Consider the following 17,980-nt stretch of genomic DNA (forward strand, 5'->3'; position numbering starts at 1 on the left):
TTCTGTGGTTTGATAAAGCAAAAGTCCTTTCTTCCATTTAGCTCCTACTCCCACGCTCGTCATCACTTGTCCCGGGGTCATCAGACGGCTGACACAAGAGGAGCAGACTCGTCACTTTCCCATCAGAGAAGAAGTAACAGCAGCTGCTATTGGACCAGCGTCTACACGAAGCCCCGCCCAGAATCCCGGAACAGGAAGTCACTGCGCGTTGCTGCTGCTGCTGACGTTGGTGCTGTCTGAAGTGACGATGGCGTTCACTGATCAGTCGCTCCTGGACCTTACAGACAAGGAAACCCGGGAGAAACTATCGTTATGGGACCGCCGGACGGATGCAACGGCTCCCCTTACGGAGAAACAAATGGACTCTGTCTTGGATATCCGAGCTGCGGCTGAAACTCTCCCAGTTCCTTCAGAGGTGAGACAGGACTGAAGGCAGCTATGTAGCTAACAAGGATGCTAACTTACTTTCTAAAACTGATGGAGGGTAAACTTTTAGTAGACACTCCATATGTATAGTCTTAATGACATCTTTATTACGTCTAAGTGACAGTCAAATTGATTTATTATAGAATTTATTTCTAGTTTACTTATATAAGTAGTATTTCTTTTAGCTCGCTAACTGAATAGGATCAAGCTACTCAGCTAGTTAGCTTTAACGAGAGCTTGCTGTATTAGATTGAAGCATGTTTTGTTTTGCAGTTGCCCATTGAGGACTTGTGCAGTCTGTCGTCTCGGTCCTTGCAATCCCCATTCACAACAACGGTACCTGCTTCAACAGAGGACGTGCTTCTGAAAGGCTTTCAGATGCTAGAAATGGAAAATGACAGGATAGAAACTGCACAGCAGGTAGCTGTCAATGTCAGCAGTAGACAATATTCAGCCAGTTAATCTCATTTTATGGTATTAAGATAAAAGTTGTTGTATTATTATTTTTGTTACAGTTTTTTGCCTGGTTTGCCAAGTTACAGACAAACATGGACCAGGATGAGAGTGCAAAATACAGGTATTTCAAACTTTCAGTGTTTTACCTTAACTTTGGTGGTTTGATTCATTGTTTGCTTATGGGAGTGTAGCTCTTGGAAATCAGGTATTTTCACAGGTTAAAAACAAGTACAAAAAACCCCAAAACAATACAGTGAAATGTTACTGATTCATTTGGTACTCAGGTCTCACACATGAAAATGGCAACTTGTGTGTCATATTTGTAACATAATTTAGATGAATGATTTGTAAGGAAGCTGATTTGGCTTGAAAATAAATGAGAGCACGTGTTGATCAAGAGTTAAATAAACATTTATGTCAAACAACAGAAAACATTGCTTGTAGTTCACTCAACTGTCTCAAATCATCATGCTATTTGTTGCTCAGAATAATTGCAAAAAAAAAACAAAAAACAAACTCTTAACAACACCATAACGTTCACAGTTGTGCAATACGGTGCCCCTTTTTGTAGGCCAAATTTTGTCACTACCTTTAAAGCTCCTGTGTGTGATTATACCATTTTAGAGGTGGGCTGATTGAATGCAAATGAGTAGGGCTCTCTGGTGTCTTGCCATTTAAGTGCATTATTACCCTTAAGGAAGCCGCGGAGAATCATAAATGTGAAAAACTCAGATGTCTTGTACATATTGGAGTATCCCGTCAGGTGATGAGGTACAGAATGATACATAATTTTGTTTTCGTTATTGATGCCGATAAGTTACATGTTATCCATATATTTGGTACCAAGCTACTGCTAATAGCTAATGGCATCATGTAAAATATTGTGACTAGAGGGATGACATAAACCCCTACCCCTTTGACAAATCAGCTGAAATGAATTATGAAACATGAGAAAAATATAAGTGAAAGAAGTGCACAGTCGCCTGCTGCTATGCCTTTTGTGAATAGTAGCAACATCTGAAATTTGTTGCAACTGAGCTTTTCCAGGCTAACTGATAAATTAGCTGTGTCTGCTATTTTATATAACAAGTAAAAGTAAATTATTTGACTTAAACGGGAGGATAAAGTAGTTGCTGGACTTCCCTGGCCTGTTTGTAACATAATGCCAAAATAAACTTCACTGTTAGATTGAATTAACTTACCTGTCCTGCAGAAAGCTGCAACATCCGTGTCAGTTTTGAAGTCCCTCACGAGTTAGCTCCATCTGGTAAACTACACCACTGTAGACTCGTTTTCTCCTTTGTTTTTCCAATTAAAATGGACACACAGGGATTCATACCTAAAAAGTGTAAGGCTAACAAGTTTGTCCTCTTTTGGCTACCTGTTTCAAAGATGGCAATGCAACATGGTAACCCTCTGTTTGGTGCTCTGCCACCGATGTATTTATAAATAACTCTTTCTAAGCTACAAAATTGCTTTCATTTGGATGCAATTGTGATTACACTTTGGTAAAATACATATTTATGAAAGCTAATAAAAAGCCAAGTTAGTTACACACCATACCTTTTAACAGCATAAATAGGAATGTCACTGCAAAAGTTTAAAAAAAAAAATAAAAAAAAAAAAAGTTGCTTTTGGATCTTCTTTAAATGTCAGTTTTATGACACAGGTTAGAAACTGTAATCTTCTGTTGCATCAATGTGCTCTTTTGTTTTGTGGAAAACAAACAAGTATTTGCATTTCCTTTAGGAGAACCAGAGTTGAACTGAACTGCTACCAAGAACAATGTGATGCAATTCTGAAAGATGTCAGTGCAGCTCTTGAGCACTTGGACTCACTTCAGAAACAGTATCTGTTTGTGTCCAACAAGACTGGTGCACTGCATGAAGCCTGTGAACAGCTCCTGAAGGAACAGGTAATTTGTTTTTTCAACAGCTCTGGAAAGACAGGCTACTAAGAACTTTTGGGCATTTCCTTGAAACATTATACATTCACGCATGTAATATCTACATGATCAAAACTCTATCTGAATGCTGGTTGAATTGCTTCTTTAGATTTATTTAAAAACTGCATGCTGTCAAGTGGATAAAAGCATATCCAAAAAGTCCAAAAATATTATTGTTTTGGGAAGTTCATACTTGTTGGATTTTTGTTTTTTAAACCACAGAAGAACATATGCTTTCAAATTATGTAAGATTTGGTTATTATAGATGCCTGAACTGAAATTGGTCTGTTTTTTTGTCCTTACAGTCAGAGCTTGTTGACCTGGCAGAAAGTATTCAGCAAAAACTGTCATATTTTAATGAGTTAGAAAACATAAATACGGTAAGTTTGACTTATTTATTTTGTTTTTTTCCCCCACATTTTTGCGGTGTTGCACGTGTGGTTGTTGCCAACATTTCCAGTGCTGATTGAACCCTAGCTGGTTTGTCTTTGTGAAGTTTGCATGTTCTCCCTGTGGATGCTTAGGTTCTCTCTGGGCACCCCAGCTTCCTCCCACAGTAAAAATATGTACAGTATAAATGACAGTTGTTTCAATGTTGACATGAATTGAGCTGTACTTCAAACTTAATTGTTTCCCTGTGTGTTTGCAGAAACTGAACTCCCCAACTTTATCTGTAAATAGTGAAGGTTTTATACCAATGCTGTCCAAACTGGATGACTGCATTGAATATGTTTCCTCACACGTGAGTGGCTCATTCTCCAAATATGTTTCTTTTCAATTGTTTTATTTATTTTACTTTATAATTATGTGAACAGTGTCATGGAACATTTTTATATTGTTAACCATTCTGTTTCTATTCACATTTATACATTTTCATTTTAACTTCTCATTTAATTTAAATGTTTTATTTAAAATAATACATTTTTTCATTGATTTTTTTATGTCAATATTACATGTTCAAGCACAGTGTGCTGAAGCTCTGTATTAATATCACAATTGTGCTGTCATTATATTGTAGTCTGTGGATAGCGGTGATGTTGATAAACTTTGTCTAACACTTGCTTTTTTTTTTTATTACAGCCCAATTTCAAAGATTATCCAGTGTATCTGGCCAAATTTAAACAATGTCTCTGTAAAGCTATGCACTTCATGAAGGTCCACATTGTAAACACTATGCAGTATCTCACCAGCCAGTTGACAAAAAGGGTAAGAAAACACACTTTTTTCTTACAACAAAGTTGGAGAACACCAGTCTCAGAGTATTTGTTGTTTTCTTTGAGTTTTGCAGACATTTTTTCAGTTTTAATATCAATGTTTTATATTTATAGTTAGGTTGAAGAAAAACAAAGGCCAAAATCTGAATATACAGTCCTCTTTGCTGCCTTCCCTTTTTCACTCTGTTTGTCAAAAAGGAGAGCTTTTTGTCAGTTTGATAACAACATTGGAGTAGAAACTGGATAGATCTAGGGACAGCATTGACACTTATTGTCTTGTCCCTATAAAAAAGAATATATGTTAACCATGAATGGTTAACACACACATGTATACATACACACACACACACACACACACACACACACACACACACACACACAAAATTTGTATTTGGTATTGTTATAACATCATGAAATTATTTTTGCAAAGATAATTATGCCTGAAAACCAGATTTTTGTGACAGTCCTGCTGATACAATCAAGTTTTCTTAAATAGACATTTGTTTTATTTTTATTTGAATTGTTTTTTTTTTTTTTTTTTTTAAAATTATTATTATTATTATATATTGGAAAGTTAATAGCAGGCATTAGCATGTTCTCTCTGTATATGTGTGGGTTCTCTCCGGGTGCCCGGTCTTTTCTAACATGCATGTTAGGTTAGTTTGTTACTCTGAATTGTCCCTGGGAGTGAGTTTGGGCATGAATGGTTTTTCGTCTCTCTGTGTTGGCCATGTAATGGACTGGCGACTTGTGCAGGGTGTATCCCGCCTTTTGCCCAACGATTGCTGGAATAGGCCCCAAATTCCCGACGACTAAGCAGTTAAGAAAATGGATGGATGGAGTTAACAGCCATCTTATCTTACTGATTGTATGCATCTTCAACATGCAGTGTATAAAATATAGTCACAGGTAATGACTGAAATTGCAAACAGATGAATGCTTCCCCTCTATCTCAAAACCATTTTGGATGTGAGGGGGGAAAAAATGAAAAAACCCACTTGATATCAAGCACTTGGTTTGTCCTGTCTTGTTGTAGGCAGTAATAATATCGTCCATTCAGGTGACCTGCAATATTTTTTTTATATTACTAGTTGGTTATATGTGATGCTAATACATTTAATCTCTCAATGTCTCATTAAAGCAATAATTTTAAAAATGTTTTTGGTACATTAAGCATGTTAAATATGTTAGATTTTGTCTTTACCAATTAGTTCGCCTTGATTGTTTACACTGAAACTTACAGGCATTACATTTAGTATTATGGTTTATATGAATGTGTGTACTTAAATGTCATGTATTCCCTTTTATCTTCTCCCCCAGGATCCAATGGGCTTGACTAATGCAGACAATGCATTTACACTTTACTATGTAAAGTTTAGAGCAGCTGCACCTAAAGTTAGAGTGAGTATGGTAATTTATGACCAACTGAATGTATGCAGCAAAATGATTTAGCAACTTTCTATAAGAAAATTACATTTCACTGACATTTCTTTCTTACAGTCACTTATTGAACAGATAGAGCAGCGAGCAGAGAAGATTCCAGAGTGAGTTTTATCATTTTTAGAACAAAGCAGCAGCTTTATCCTCCTTGTTGTAAATGTTTTTTTTCCCCAAAGCTTCTAAATTGACTCATCTGTCTCTGTATGTGTGCAGATACAATCAGCTCTTAGACGAAATCCATCAGTGCTATCTTGACCAGAGAGAGCAGCTTCTCAGTCCCTGCATTACATCCACCATTACTGACTTGACCAACCAAAACAGCAAAGACCACTGTGCTCTGGTAAGGCATGACTAGTTCAAAGCTAGATCTGCCCTTTAGATATAATAAGGTGACATTTCAGTTTGCCTTGAATGGACAGCATGGGCCCTCTGGGATATTTTCTGCAGTGTTTGGAAGAGACACAATGTTGTGCACATGATAAATGAACATGACCTCAGATAGGGTACAGCAGGTGTCAAGAGATTTGTCCTGTTTTGCTCTTAAGTGAATTGCCGTGCAGAGACTGTGCGTTGTTAGTCTACTCTCGGTCACACCTCATTTATATAACTGTGAATTATTACACACCCCTGTGCCTGAAAATTTGTCTGACCTGAAAGTTGGCAAAGAATTAATGGTAAATATTTACATTTCAATGGTTGCTTTTAAAACTGTTCCAGTCTCAGCAGCATATGACCATTGTGCATATTTGTGCAGGTTCGCAGTGGGTGCGCCTTTATGGTTCACGTTTGCCAGGACGAACACCAGCTATATAATGAGTTCTTCTCTAAACCGACATCTAAGTTAGAGTGAGTAGCAGCCACTGGTTATTAATAATTGTTGAATACTCTCTCTACACATTTACTATTTTAAGCAGTGTGTTTGTTTAAGGTGGGATGTTTTTCAAGTGTACAATAGCTATTTCAAGTATGGTATAGCAGTTACCTTTTCAAACAGTGTAGTTTTTGGTATGAAGAACATTTTCATTTACCTAGAAAAAACTTAAAGCTCAAACTGAAACTAATCACTTTCTGACTTTTCAAAACTCTATAAAGCACTAAAATACTTTTTAATCTCTGGCAGTGAGCTGCTAGAGAAGCTATGTTTATCACTGTATGATGTCCTCCGGCCGCTGATAATCCACATCATCCACCTGGAAACCTTATCTGAGCTCTGCAGCATCCTTAAGAATGAGATGCTGGAAGACCACGTTCAAAACAATGGTAGGTTGAAGCTTTTCCTCTTCCCAAAGCTTCTTGTATTTTATATTGTGTATATGGTTAGAATGGAAGTACAGTCAGTCAGCTGTGCAAGTGCTGTGCCAGCCTGATACGCCATGGATGTCATTGGTTACCCTCTCAGCTGTCGCAACAAGATGTTGTTTAAAACAAGAACACTGTATATGGTGAAATTTTCAGTCATAGGCTCTTAATTAATATTAAGTATTCTATTTTTTTTTCTGGTTTTACTGGGAAAGAAAAGATATGGGAAAAAGAAATGCACACATTCACACATTTTACACTTCTCCATTTTTTTACATTTTATAATTAATCCTGTTCATTAAAGCTCACAGTATGCTTATACCGGTTAACTTTTGAGAGATGGAGAGAACGTGCTTATGTGAATAAAAGCTGGGAAGCCTATTTTGTTAGTTCAACAACCCCACACATCACATACAGTCAAGTCCAGAAGTATTTGCACATACACACAATCTTTGCTGTTTTGCTGTTGTACTATGCCATAATAAGTGAATGAAAATTAACTTTATTGTTTATTTGAGAAAAAAGCAACATCCAGACAAGAGCTGTGACTCATTACAAGTCTCACAATTGGATTTAATCACAGCTCAGCTTGTAATAAATCTTTCCATGTAAAAATACGTTTAATTCTGTTCATCCTCAAATATAATGATGCTAATTCTGATACTGACCAGATGATAATAAATTACACATCAAATGGGGAACACCTACTTAGCCAGCAAGTGTGGGGAAGCAGTCTCTGTGTTTAAGGGGAGCTGCCCGCCATTGCAGAACACACCACTTTATCCAATGACACTGTTGTCACAGAATCAGCTGAGTGACATTGGCTTGTCGTGTGTTAGCACACTCGGAAGTTATTCTGAGCTTCCCTTGATTGTTTTTTTTTTTTTAGTTAGCAAAGGGGAAGAACAGCTGGCTGATAAACAAGGATATTGTTTTCTTTTGCACTGACTGAGTGTAATCCGCAAGAATAAAATGGGATACTGGTTTTAGTTACATTGGAGACTTTTGAGGTTAGTGGCTGCCCTGTGATCAGGGTGGCTGTATGACTGAATACATTTAAGGATCCTTTGGTATAAAAAGTTGAAAGAGGGAATTCTGTTCAATCTGTCAGAGTTGCAGTGCAATAAGAAAACACTTAGTCGATTCTTTACTAATTGACCTTGATGGAAATATTTGGTCAAGGTGAACTGGTCAACCGGCTGGACCACTTCTTGTTTGGCTATCGGGGGGAAGATGAGCCAAGGTTAAATGTTTTATACAAATCTGTTTTATACAAATTTTACACATATGTAATATGTATGGCTGCACGGTGGCATAGTGGTTAGCACTGTGGCCTCACAACAAGAAGGTCCTCTGTTTAGTCCTTGGCTGGGGCAAGGTTTGGTCAGTGAGTTTGCATGTTCTCCCCGTGTATGCATCGGTTCTCTCCGGGTACTCCGGCTTCTTCCCACCATCCAAAGACATGCATGTTAGGTTAATTGGGTACTCTAAATTGCCCCTCGGAGTGAGTGTGAGCGTGAATGGTTGTTCGTCTCTCTGTACCCCTGCAATGGACTGGTGAGCTGTCCTTTTAGCTCACTTTATGCTTACTGAACTAGTTATATCCAGTGACTTTGCCCTTCATTGACTTCTCTTCTGTGATTTAAGCTACAACATAGAAACCCCGCTGCCAGCTAGTGATGAAGTCCGATGCAAACACACCCCTGAGGAAAAATGCTCAAATATGCAAGGGTTGCTTTTGTAGGCTCCATGTGATTCTAACAGGGAAGCATGAATAAAGCTACAAAATGTAAAAAAATAAAGCCCATTTATCCAAAAAATGGCAGAAAGTTGAAGATTTATCAAATAAACTGTGCAGTACATTCTTAAATGGAAAGCACTGGCAAGGCCAAAAATCTTTAAAAGCCTTGTATAGACCACTAAAGACCATTAAATGAAGTAATTTCTCAATGAGGAAAAGGTACGTCACAATGCCTGTTTAAAACTACTCTTGAGGCGGTAGATATGTCAGTGTCAAAGTCGTAGCCAAGACTTCATGAAGTTGTAAAACCCAAAAACACTCAACAATACTGTCAGATTTTTGTTTTGTTTAAAAAAAATACCTTTAAAATTAAAGCAATTGTCTGTCTGGATGAGAAACCACATTTTCTGGACAGATTAAATCAAAATGAATGTGTAGCAGAATGCTGGAAGGGGGAATTCTGTTGAAGAAAAAGGTTTATGTTCCACAGTACATTACATCAAATGTCAAAAATGATGGATGTATTATGTCATGATTATGTATAGCTGCTAGTTGAGATGGTTCACTGGGTTTTTTGGGGTGGAACAGCTGATGGAGGTAGCAGGTTGTATTCTGTTGGGTGCAGACCTCGATTTCCTGCTCAAATATAGTAAAATAATGCAAAAAACATTGCTTAAGCACAGTACAGAGAAAATACAAAAAATTGTTGTAGTCAAATACTGTACTGACCTCAACAAAGTCATCATCTTTTTTTAAAGTTTATCTATTTATTTATTATTGAAGATACAACTAAAGTCAGGAAAAAGGAATTGGTCATATATTTTCATAGCAGCATTATTACAATATTTTTTACAAGGGCACTTTTAGGATTACTGTTTTGTCGGTTTCAGATGCTTCCCTGCTCCAACAAATTCAATGGCTCCAACAGTTTAATATCTGCACAAAGAACCATTAATTTTAGGTGTGTTTAAGCAGAAAACAATGTAAAACCTACAGGACAGCGGCCCTCAAACCCTGCAATTTGAGGTCCCTGCTTGATATAACACCTCACACATCAAATCAGTATTTGCAATCAATAGCCTGCAACTTTTCTAGTAAGAAATCTGAGAGGTCAGTGAGATAGTTTGACAGATAAATTTTACCAATACATAATTGACCCATTAATGAGGTATCTGTTAACAACTGCCAGATTTATATAATTATATCACCAGTAGGCGTACAGTTATGCATAGTTTCATCAGAGTAGGATGCACGTCTCCAGACTAACTTGGTTGAATCAGCATTGGGTTCACTGGTGCGACTTCCTTTTTAAGTTGGGCATACCAGCAAAAAAATTTACGTGCACTCTAATTTTTGCAGCATCACTCTAACCAGCTCATCTTGATACATAATAAGAACTGTCTTTGATCACTACACATAAAAATAATTGTTTTTTTTTAAGTTATGAACAATAATATGGATTGTAAAAATGTGCCTTTATTTAAAGCATAAATGTAAAAAAACTAAAAAAAAACAAATTAATAATTAATTAGCTTCACTGAATTAAATGAAACTAAACACTTAAAACTTTGAAATGGTTCATGCTGGCAAATATTGCTTCTCTGCATTTATGTTTACTCTGTCCACCATTCCACAAGTGGGAATTGATTCCAGTTTCTGATTGTCATCAGTATTGTTCTTCACCATACCGAATGTGTAATATGCACCAGTCTTAATATCAAACAAAACATGACATGGTGCACTACTGCAGATCCAGTGAAGACCCCTTTGTTCTCTTGACTTTTTATCCATCCATTCATTTTCTGATGCTTATTCAGGGTTGGGTCGTGGTTAGAGCAGCCGAAGCAGGGAAGCTCAGACTTCCCTCTCCCCAGCCACATTTGCCAGCTCTGCGAGGGAAAACCCAAAGTGTTTCCAGGCCAGATGAGAGATATAATCTCTCCAGGGCCGTGCCCGGAACGCCTCACCAGAGAGGCGTGCATGAGAACATGCAGAGAAATAATCTAAGTCCATCACCTAGGCTTGTGAAATTTTAAACTCATCAGTGTGATCAAGAATTAGTTAATTGCACCTCAAATTTTTGGTTCCATGTGCAACGGAAATGGTTGAACTCTAGAGCCCAAGGATAGCAGATCAGGTCACAAACTTTTCATTCTAAATATTACTAAACATTTCTGTTTAGTTTGTTCGCCAAAAGTAGCAAAGTTTGTTGAGTTTTCAGTACTGGTTGAACTGTCACTTGACCTTTGTGTGCTTTTCTAGCTGCTCAGCTGGGCGCCTTTGATGCTGTTGTGAAGCAGATGCTGGAGGATGTTCAGGAGAGGCTTGTCTACAGGACTCATATTTACATCCAGACTGATATCACAGGCTACAATCCAGCTCCAGGTGATCTGGCCTACCCTGAAAAGCTAGAGATGATGGAGGTAAGACTCATGCGCCTATAATGATGATGATCACAATAATGATAATAATAAAGGCTTTTCCTTATCTGTCGCTACAACATAGTGTAACTATACAGCTATGAATGTATAGGCATGTAACAATATTTCATACTATACTTTGGACCCATCCAAAAGTAAAAATCTGTGTTTGTACTACCAGTTTTCTGTTCTACACTAGGAGGGCATCAGCACATGTATAAGTTCATTTATAGCTGTATCTTTCCCAGTAACTGTTTACATTTTGATTGATTGTTTAGTAAAATGTTGGGAATCATGAGTTCCCAGAGCCATAATTGGAGCAATAACATCACTAACTGTTTGCAGGTTCTTGCAAAGCAGACGTTAAGTGTTGGAAATAAGTTATTTCCTGAACTACACTGACGGTGCAGACATATTCTCTTGTAGTCTTTTGATATTTATGAGTCTTTATATTTCTCTTTTGATTTTTATTGAACAAGTTTCATTTTCTCTTATGCTGTGTGTTCAAAGAGCTGTAAACTTCCTCTGTAGCTGAGGAAAAAAGGGACTTGCAGCTTATACCACTTTCTATCTACAGCTTCATAAGATCTTGTAATGCTGTAACTCTTGTGGTATAGTTAGGACATGAAAGCTTTTGGTCTTGTGAGATATCTACACATTTGAAAAAAAAAAAGTCTTCATTTTGTATTTTAACAGTTCTTCCATGTGTTGTGTCTGTATTGTTTTATTTACCTAAAATCCCCAATGATTTTCATCTTTGGGTTTGTGCACAGTTTGTTTTATTTATTGTATTGTTTAATTTATTCCCTTTATTTACACACACACACACACACACACACACACACACATATATATATATATATATATATATATATATATATATATATATATACACACACACACATATACACCTTTACAGAATTGTATATGTTCTTCATGTGTTCATATAATTGATAAACTTCTGTGTTTTTACGCCTCTCGTCATTGGTAGAAAATTGCCCAGAGCTTGAAGGAAGAGCAGACGAGGCAGATGTCACAAGAGTCCACGTTTTCTGAAGTACAGCTTGAAGATACGGACAGTAGAAGAAGCAGTAATGCTGGTCTGTGTCTCCATATTCTGATTTTTTTTTTCTTCTTTACAAAGTTGTGGTAATAATTTGCCTCATGCTTTTTCTCCATTCAAGCATTAAAAACTGGCAACGTAGAAGCATCCCGTCTAAATACATCAGTCTCTCCGGCTGATCTGCATGGAATGTGGTACCCGACTGTCAGGCGAACACTTGTGTGTTTGTCCAAGCTCTACAGATGTATAGATGTGAGTCTTTGATTTTTTTTTTGTAGCAGCTAATTTGTAGCTTTTAAAAGAAGTGTGGTGTCTATTTCACTTTTGAATCTCTTATTCATATTTTGTTGTTTTTTTTCTAAACCAACTCTTGGTCATTTTACAGAGAGCAGTTTTCCAGGGTTTATCTCAAGAAGCGTTATCAGCCTGCATCCAGTCGCTGCTTAAAGCCTCAGATATCATCCTTAAAAACAAGGTTGGCATGCATGCTTAAACATAGATTATATTTTTTATTTAATTTTTAATCTTATAAAAAAATAACAGGCACATTTATTTTCAAACGGTTACATGCTGAAATATGATTTTCTTTCTAAATAAGTGTGTAAACTTTGCTTTGTTGATTTGAATAAGTTGACATTGAGGGCAAAAAAACCAAACAAAAATAAACAAAAGGAGTACCATGCAAAAGTCCCAAGATTAATATTCTTAGATTGCTTTTACCAAATACTAAAATTTTTTTAGTTTATTAATGTTAAGGCTAAAATTTATATGTTTAATTTTCTTTACGGTTTTTTGGGCAAACTTTCTGGTTTTGTACACTTACTGACACAATGTGTGCTAACACTTAGCTTCTTGGGCTTTGCTAAGCATGTGCCGAGCACTTTGAAAACTAGCATAACTGTTGCCGTCGTCAAAGTTAAAGCTGAAGGACAGCAAAGTATATTCTACTATGTTTTTGTTATTTTTATTGTGATTAATAAATAGTAGCTAACATAAACATTAAGAACATCTTGAGAGAACTCATTAAACTGCTGCAATATAAACCAGTCATATTGCTTTGTGGATTTTACACACATGTAGAAATAACACACAACCATTGTTATAACAGAAAGCCCCTTACTGCCAGCATTTTGGAGTATTTTAGCTCATCTTTCAGAATCCACAAAATATCGAGTTCTGGGACTGCAGAGAGCCGATTTGGTCAGATGCATGCGTCGGGCATCTTCGGGATGTGCACTTGAAGTGTGTTCCCAATGTGTTGGGTGCCTGTCCCAGAATGTCAGCTCAGAGTACGCTTGGCATATAAAAAGCTAAATCGGCTTTCTACATACAGAAATTGGAAATTGCAAAACACGTATTTTGGCATCTTTTGGCATCTGTGGCAGTGAGCGTTCGGAAATGAAAAGAGGTCAAAAGACGCCTTTGGCAGCAAATGAGTTAAATGCACAGTCTGTGCAAATACATAACTAAAAAAAACTTGAATAATACACAAATGACAATGGTTACTAAATCCATAAAGTTTCATTAAAACATTAACACACCACCTTTGCAAATAAGCAGAAGATTAATTGACCAAATTATATTTCTTGATTTTTTTTCTTTTTTTCTGAGAGATTAATTAATTTATTTATTTTTCTATTTTTAATGCAAGCTCAGGATGAAAAGGAGGTAGTTCCTGTAAGAGGATAATGATCCTTTAAACACCATAAAAGCTTCAATAGACTGCCTGAAGAGACACAAGCTGAAGACTTGATCATTGACCTTTATACAGTCTTAATTATTGTAAAATCTTTTGCATGAAAAATGACTTGAATCCCCCAAAACCGATACTGAAATGCCCTATAGATGGTTTCAGGAAGCATTTACAAGGTAAAATACTTGTTAAATGCGGTGCACCGAGCAAGTACTAATGTGGTCGATGCTGTCTACCGCATATCTAACATGGCATTTAAACTGGGAGAGATGCAACAAAAAAGTTATCTTGATAGAAAATAATTAGAAATTAGATAATTTAGTTTCTGTATTAATTTTCTGTTCGTGAAAGGTAAAAAGTTTGGCTACGAAAATTGGCTTTGAAGCCCAAGGTTATTATTATTATTATTTTTTTTATATCTTCTTTTAAAAGGAGCCTGATTGTACTCTACAGAAAGACCTGCAAACTATTCATAATTTAAGTGTTTTTCTCACCTTAAACAGTCTATCTTGAGCTAAGTGGCATTACAAGCTAACACTTGAAATTAAAATAGCAACATTCATCTCCGGGGATATGTTCCTACTCTATTTTGATGATGATCGTTTCTGTTTTCTAGGCTTTAGTTGCTAGAGGAGCAACAAAGGATTTTAGCAGCCTTATTCGACACGGTGATATTGCTTTATCAGCTGTAGTTAATCAGCAGTTATTAATTAGACACTTCACGTTATCTTCAGTAAACCAATTCGTTTTATGTTCTCTGTGCTTGTGATAGTCAGCAGATGCCTTTTTGTGTTGGCAGCCTGCAGTGTGGACATAATGGTGTGCTTTCACTTTCTGCAGACACAAATAGATGGGCAACTTTTCCTGATCAAGCACCTGCTGATAATGCGTGAACAGATTGCCCCGTTTCACACCGATTTTGCCATCAAGGAAATCTCACTGGACCTGAAAAAAACGCGAGGTAAGATAATTAAAGGCAGAGGGAACGTTGGTGTTCAGCTCCATAAAGCCGGTCATTACATTTTCATGCTCATTAAGCAACTTGTGCCTATCGCATGCACCGGTAGCAACAATTAATGTGGAAATTGTAATCTAACACCATAATGTACATTAACCAATGGCTCACAGGGCAGAGTAGCCCATCCTATCATCCACGTCTCAGTTAATGACTTGTTAAATTTGTAGCACTAGAGGGCACTCTAATTCTACATCAGCCCAGATTTAATCTGTCTGCTTTGTGTTGAAGATGCTGCCTTCAAAATCCTGAACCCTAAGGCTGTTCCCAAATTCTTCCGACTTAATAGTCACAATGCCATACTTGAGTTCCTGTTGGAGGTAGAGTAATTTTTTTTTTCTTTAACGTCTTATACTAAACATACAATTCCCTTTACGTACTTTAATAGCAGCCTGCTGACGGGAACTGCTGCTTGATCAGCCAAAAGCCTCTTTCACTGTAACCCTAACCCCCCAGGGAACACCGGAGATAAAGGAGCACTACATTGACTCAAAGAAGGATGTCGACCGACACCTGAAGTTCAGCTGTGAGCAGTTTATCCAGCAGCAAACTCAGATCTTTGTGGGGAACCTTGAGGAGTTTCTCACCAAGGTAACTGTTGGAGTGAAGGCAGACTTAGCCTCAGGCAGGGAGGGCTCATCCTGACCTTAATTTATTTTCCTGCTTTTCAAAACGTTTTTAGAAATAATTTGCTTTTTCACTCAACACCAAAGGTTTTGCTACTTAACTGACAAGTAAGGAAAGAATAGCCGTTTTCTTTCAAGGACATCTGAATCGGTTGCTAAGTATCTGTAATGTTGAATTTTCACAAGTTCATGTTCTCCAAGTAAAGTAATTCTGCAACAATTATGTGTTGGTTTTTTTTTTTTGTTTTTTTTCTTTTCTGCTATCAATTTTATAGACTCTACTCTAAAATGATTAAACTGGCAAAACTAAAGCACAGCTTATTGTTTATGAAATTGTAATGTTTTGGTTACTCTCAGGTTGCAGCTCTGAAAACTATGGCAATCCAAGGTGGTCCGACATACAGTCTGTCTCAGCAACCTTGGGCGCAGCCAGGTAAGATTTGTCTCAGGAAATGCTATGAGCATCATACAGCAATTCATCAAAACCTGTGTAGCAAGTGCTAGAGGGCATGTCAATGTTTTCTTTGTCTTTTTTTTTTTCAATCTGTGCTTTTTTCCCCCTCTCTTTTCAGCAAAGATCAACGATGTAGTGATGGCCGCCTACCGGGTGATGAAGAGCAAGCTGCCAAGCACTTTACAGAGCATGTCCTTGTACTTGGCCAATAGAGACACAGAGTTCATCCTTTTCAAGCCTGTCCGGGTGGGTGGTAGAAAAGATAGGAAATAGTGTGTACCGCATGATTCAGTTTCTTTTAAGCCATTGTTAAAGATAGAAAATCGGCACAAAATCTATTTCTTTGCTACAATGCAACAGTGTGCTGTTGCTGCTCTCCAAAACTCTGTTTTCTTTTAATAATATAAAACTATTAACATATATTGCTAGACAGCTGAACTAAGTGTTTCTGTCTCTTACAGATGCTAATATTGTAACTCTGTTATAATGAGGGCTTTGCTGTCATGTGAACAAACATGTCAATGTCAGAACTCATTTGTGATATACTTTTGTATGAGGGCTGTCAACAACTCTTTAAAATCCACTTATGCGCGTAATATATATATTTTTAAATATAGCATGAAGATTGTGCCTTTAGCTAGAAATTGTGAGTATGCTTGAACTCTAATAGTGAAATCTTTGTGTTGCCTGTGTACTGTTCGAGATGCCAGGTGAGACTGAATGAGAGAGAAACAAAATTCAGCGGTTGATATGGAAACAAGATTGTGAAGGGACAGAGGCCAGATGGAAATGTGGTTTAATTTCCTTCCAGCACTCAGTAATAGGGTGGCTTTTTCCACAGAATAACATCCAGCAGGTATTCCAAAGACTGCACACCTTGCTTCAGGAGGAATACAGTGGAGAAGACCTTCAAATCATTGCGTGTCCATCTATGGAACAGGTACAGCACTGTGGGAATTGGGCTTAAGGCACTTAGCATAGTTTAAATATTTCTGCTGCAGCATCCAAAACTGCTGTGAGCAACTAGAAAGAACATTAAATATCATATATCAGCCCTGGCACAGTGAGCTCTCATCATTTTCCATGATTTTCTTTTTAGATTAACCTACTGCTGTCCGTGAATAAGTAATGCTTGGCAAAGCGATACTGGTGAACACCCTCTGGAGAGCAACGTGAGGCTGCAGCTCCAATCATGACCTGGAGGTCTGAGGTCGAGTTGGCGAGATGACCAGAAAAACTGCACCTGTGTCGCCTTCTGGGCCGAGAGCGGCAAGAAAAACAAGCAAACAAAAAAATCTTGCTCAAAGCCAAAGATTTTTTTTGATAGAGGTTTGAGTATTTATGATGAAGACTACATCAATCGGGAGCGCAGAGGGAAACTTTCAATGGGGGAACTGAGCTGTTTTGTTTTTTTTGTTTTTTTTTCTAGACTAAAATGAAAGGTTGCTCGGTCAGGGTTGCTTACATTTGGGATATGTATTTTCACAAGAATGGATTTGCACCTCTTACCACCATATTGTCTGGAATTAAAAAAAAATGGGACATTACAAGCAAAAAAAAAGCACTCTAAAGGTGGAATGGGGAAATGTTCAGACACGTGATGGACATTTAGAGCTACTAAACCGTTGCTTACTCACCAGGAAGCTAAGGGCCAGGTAGGTTTGACAGTCACATTCTCCCTCTGGGTTTGGAAGGATAGCACAAAGAGCAAATGCTGCAAAATATTTTTTCTTTCATTTTAAAATCTAACGATCTTTGTAACACTCTCAACTAAAACCAAGGATGGCCTGCGCTGCTGGTGACTCAGGTCCGACAGGTTTCTCCTCTGATCCTTTCATCTTCCATCTTCTTGTGAATATTTTTGTTATCCTATTGCAATTGTGTACAAAAAAGGTGACAAAATTTTATGTTTTCTACATTTTTTTCCCCTTTTTATACCTAGATTGGTTGATTAAAATGTGTACATTTATTCTGGCGCAGTGATTGATCTTTGTATATACTGAATGTGTTTGGTCCTCACAGAGTAACAGAAGTAACAGGACATTGTCAGTGTAACATATGCTTCGGTGTGACCTATGTAAAATGATGTGTAGAGGTCTTCTATTTATGGACATTGTAATTAAAAAGGTTAATAATGTTCTTTGGCTTTATTTCTAAAAAGCACTTAGATGTTAAATTCAAATTCAAG

General features: G+C 37.2%; 1 protein-coding gene across 1 annotated transcript; it reads left to right on the forward strand.

The window, feature by feature from the left end:
* The first annotated feature begins 223 nt into the window (after positions 1-223).
* cog3 (component of oligomeric golgi complex 3) lies at positions 224-17,766 on the forward strand. The gene is made up of 23 exons (XM_079254165.1): positions 224-415; positions 700-846; positions 942-1,003; positions 2,632-2,797; positions 3,133-3,207; positions 3,477-3,569; positions 3,908-4,033; positions 5,362-5,442; positions 5,542-5,585; positions 5,695-5,821; positions 6,236-6,327; positions 6,602-6,741; positions 10,784-10,944; positions 11,933-12,041; positions 12,126-12,256; positions 12,390-12,479; positions 14,538-14,658; positions 14,944-15,032; positions 15,169-15,303; positions 15,696-15,771; positions 15,911-16,038; positions 16,634-16,732; positions 16,892-17,766. Exons 1-23 carry the CDS (start codon positions 248-250, stop codon positions 16,919-16,921), a joined length of 2,490 nt encoding a protein of 829 aa, XP_079110291.1. The 5' UTR covers positions 224-247; the 3' UTR covers positions 16,922-17,766.
* The last annotated feature ends 214 nt before the right edge of the window (positions 17,767-17,980 follow it).

Source organism: Telmatherina bonti, assembly GCF_933228915.1.
Source record: "Telmatherina bonti genome assembly, chromosome: 15".
In the NCBI taxonomy this organism is placed as follows: Eukaryota; Metazoa; Chordata; class Actinopteri; order Atheriniformes; family Telmatherinidae; genus Telmatherina; species Telmatherina bonti.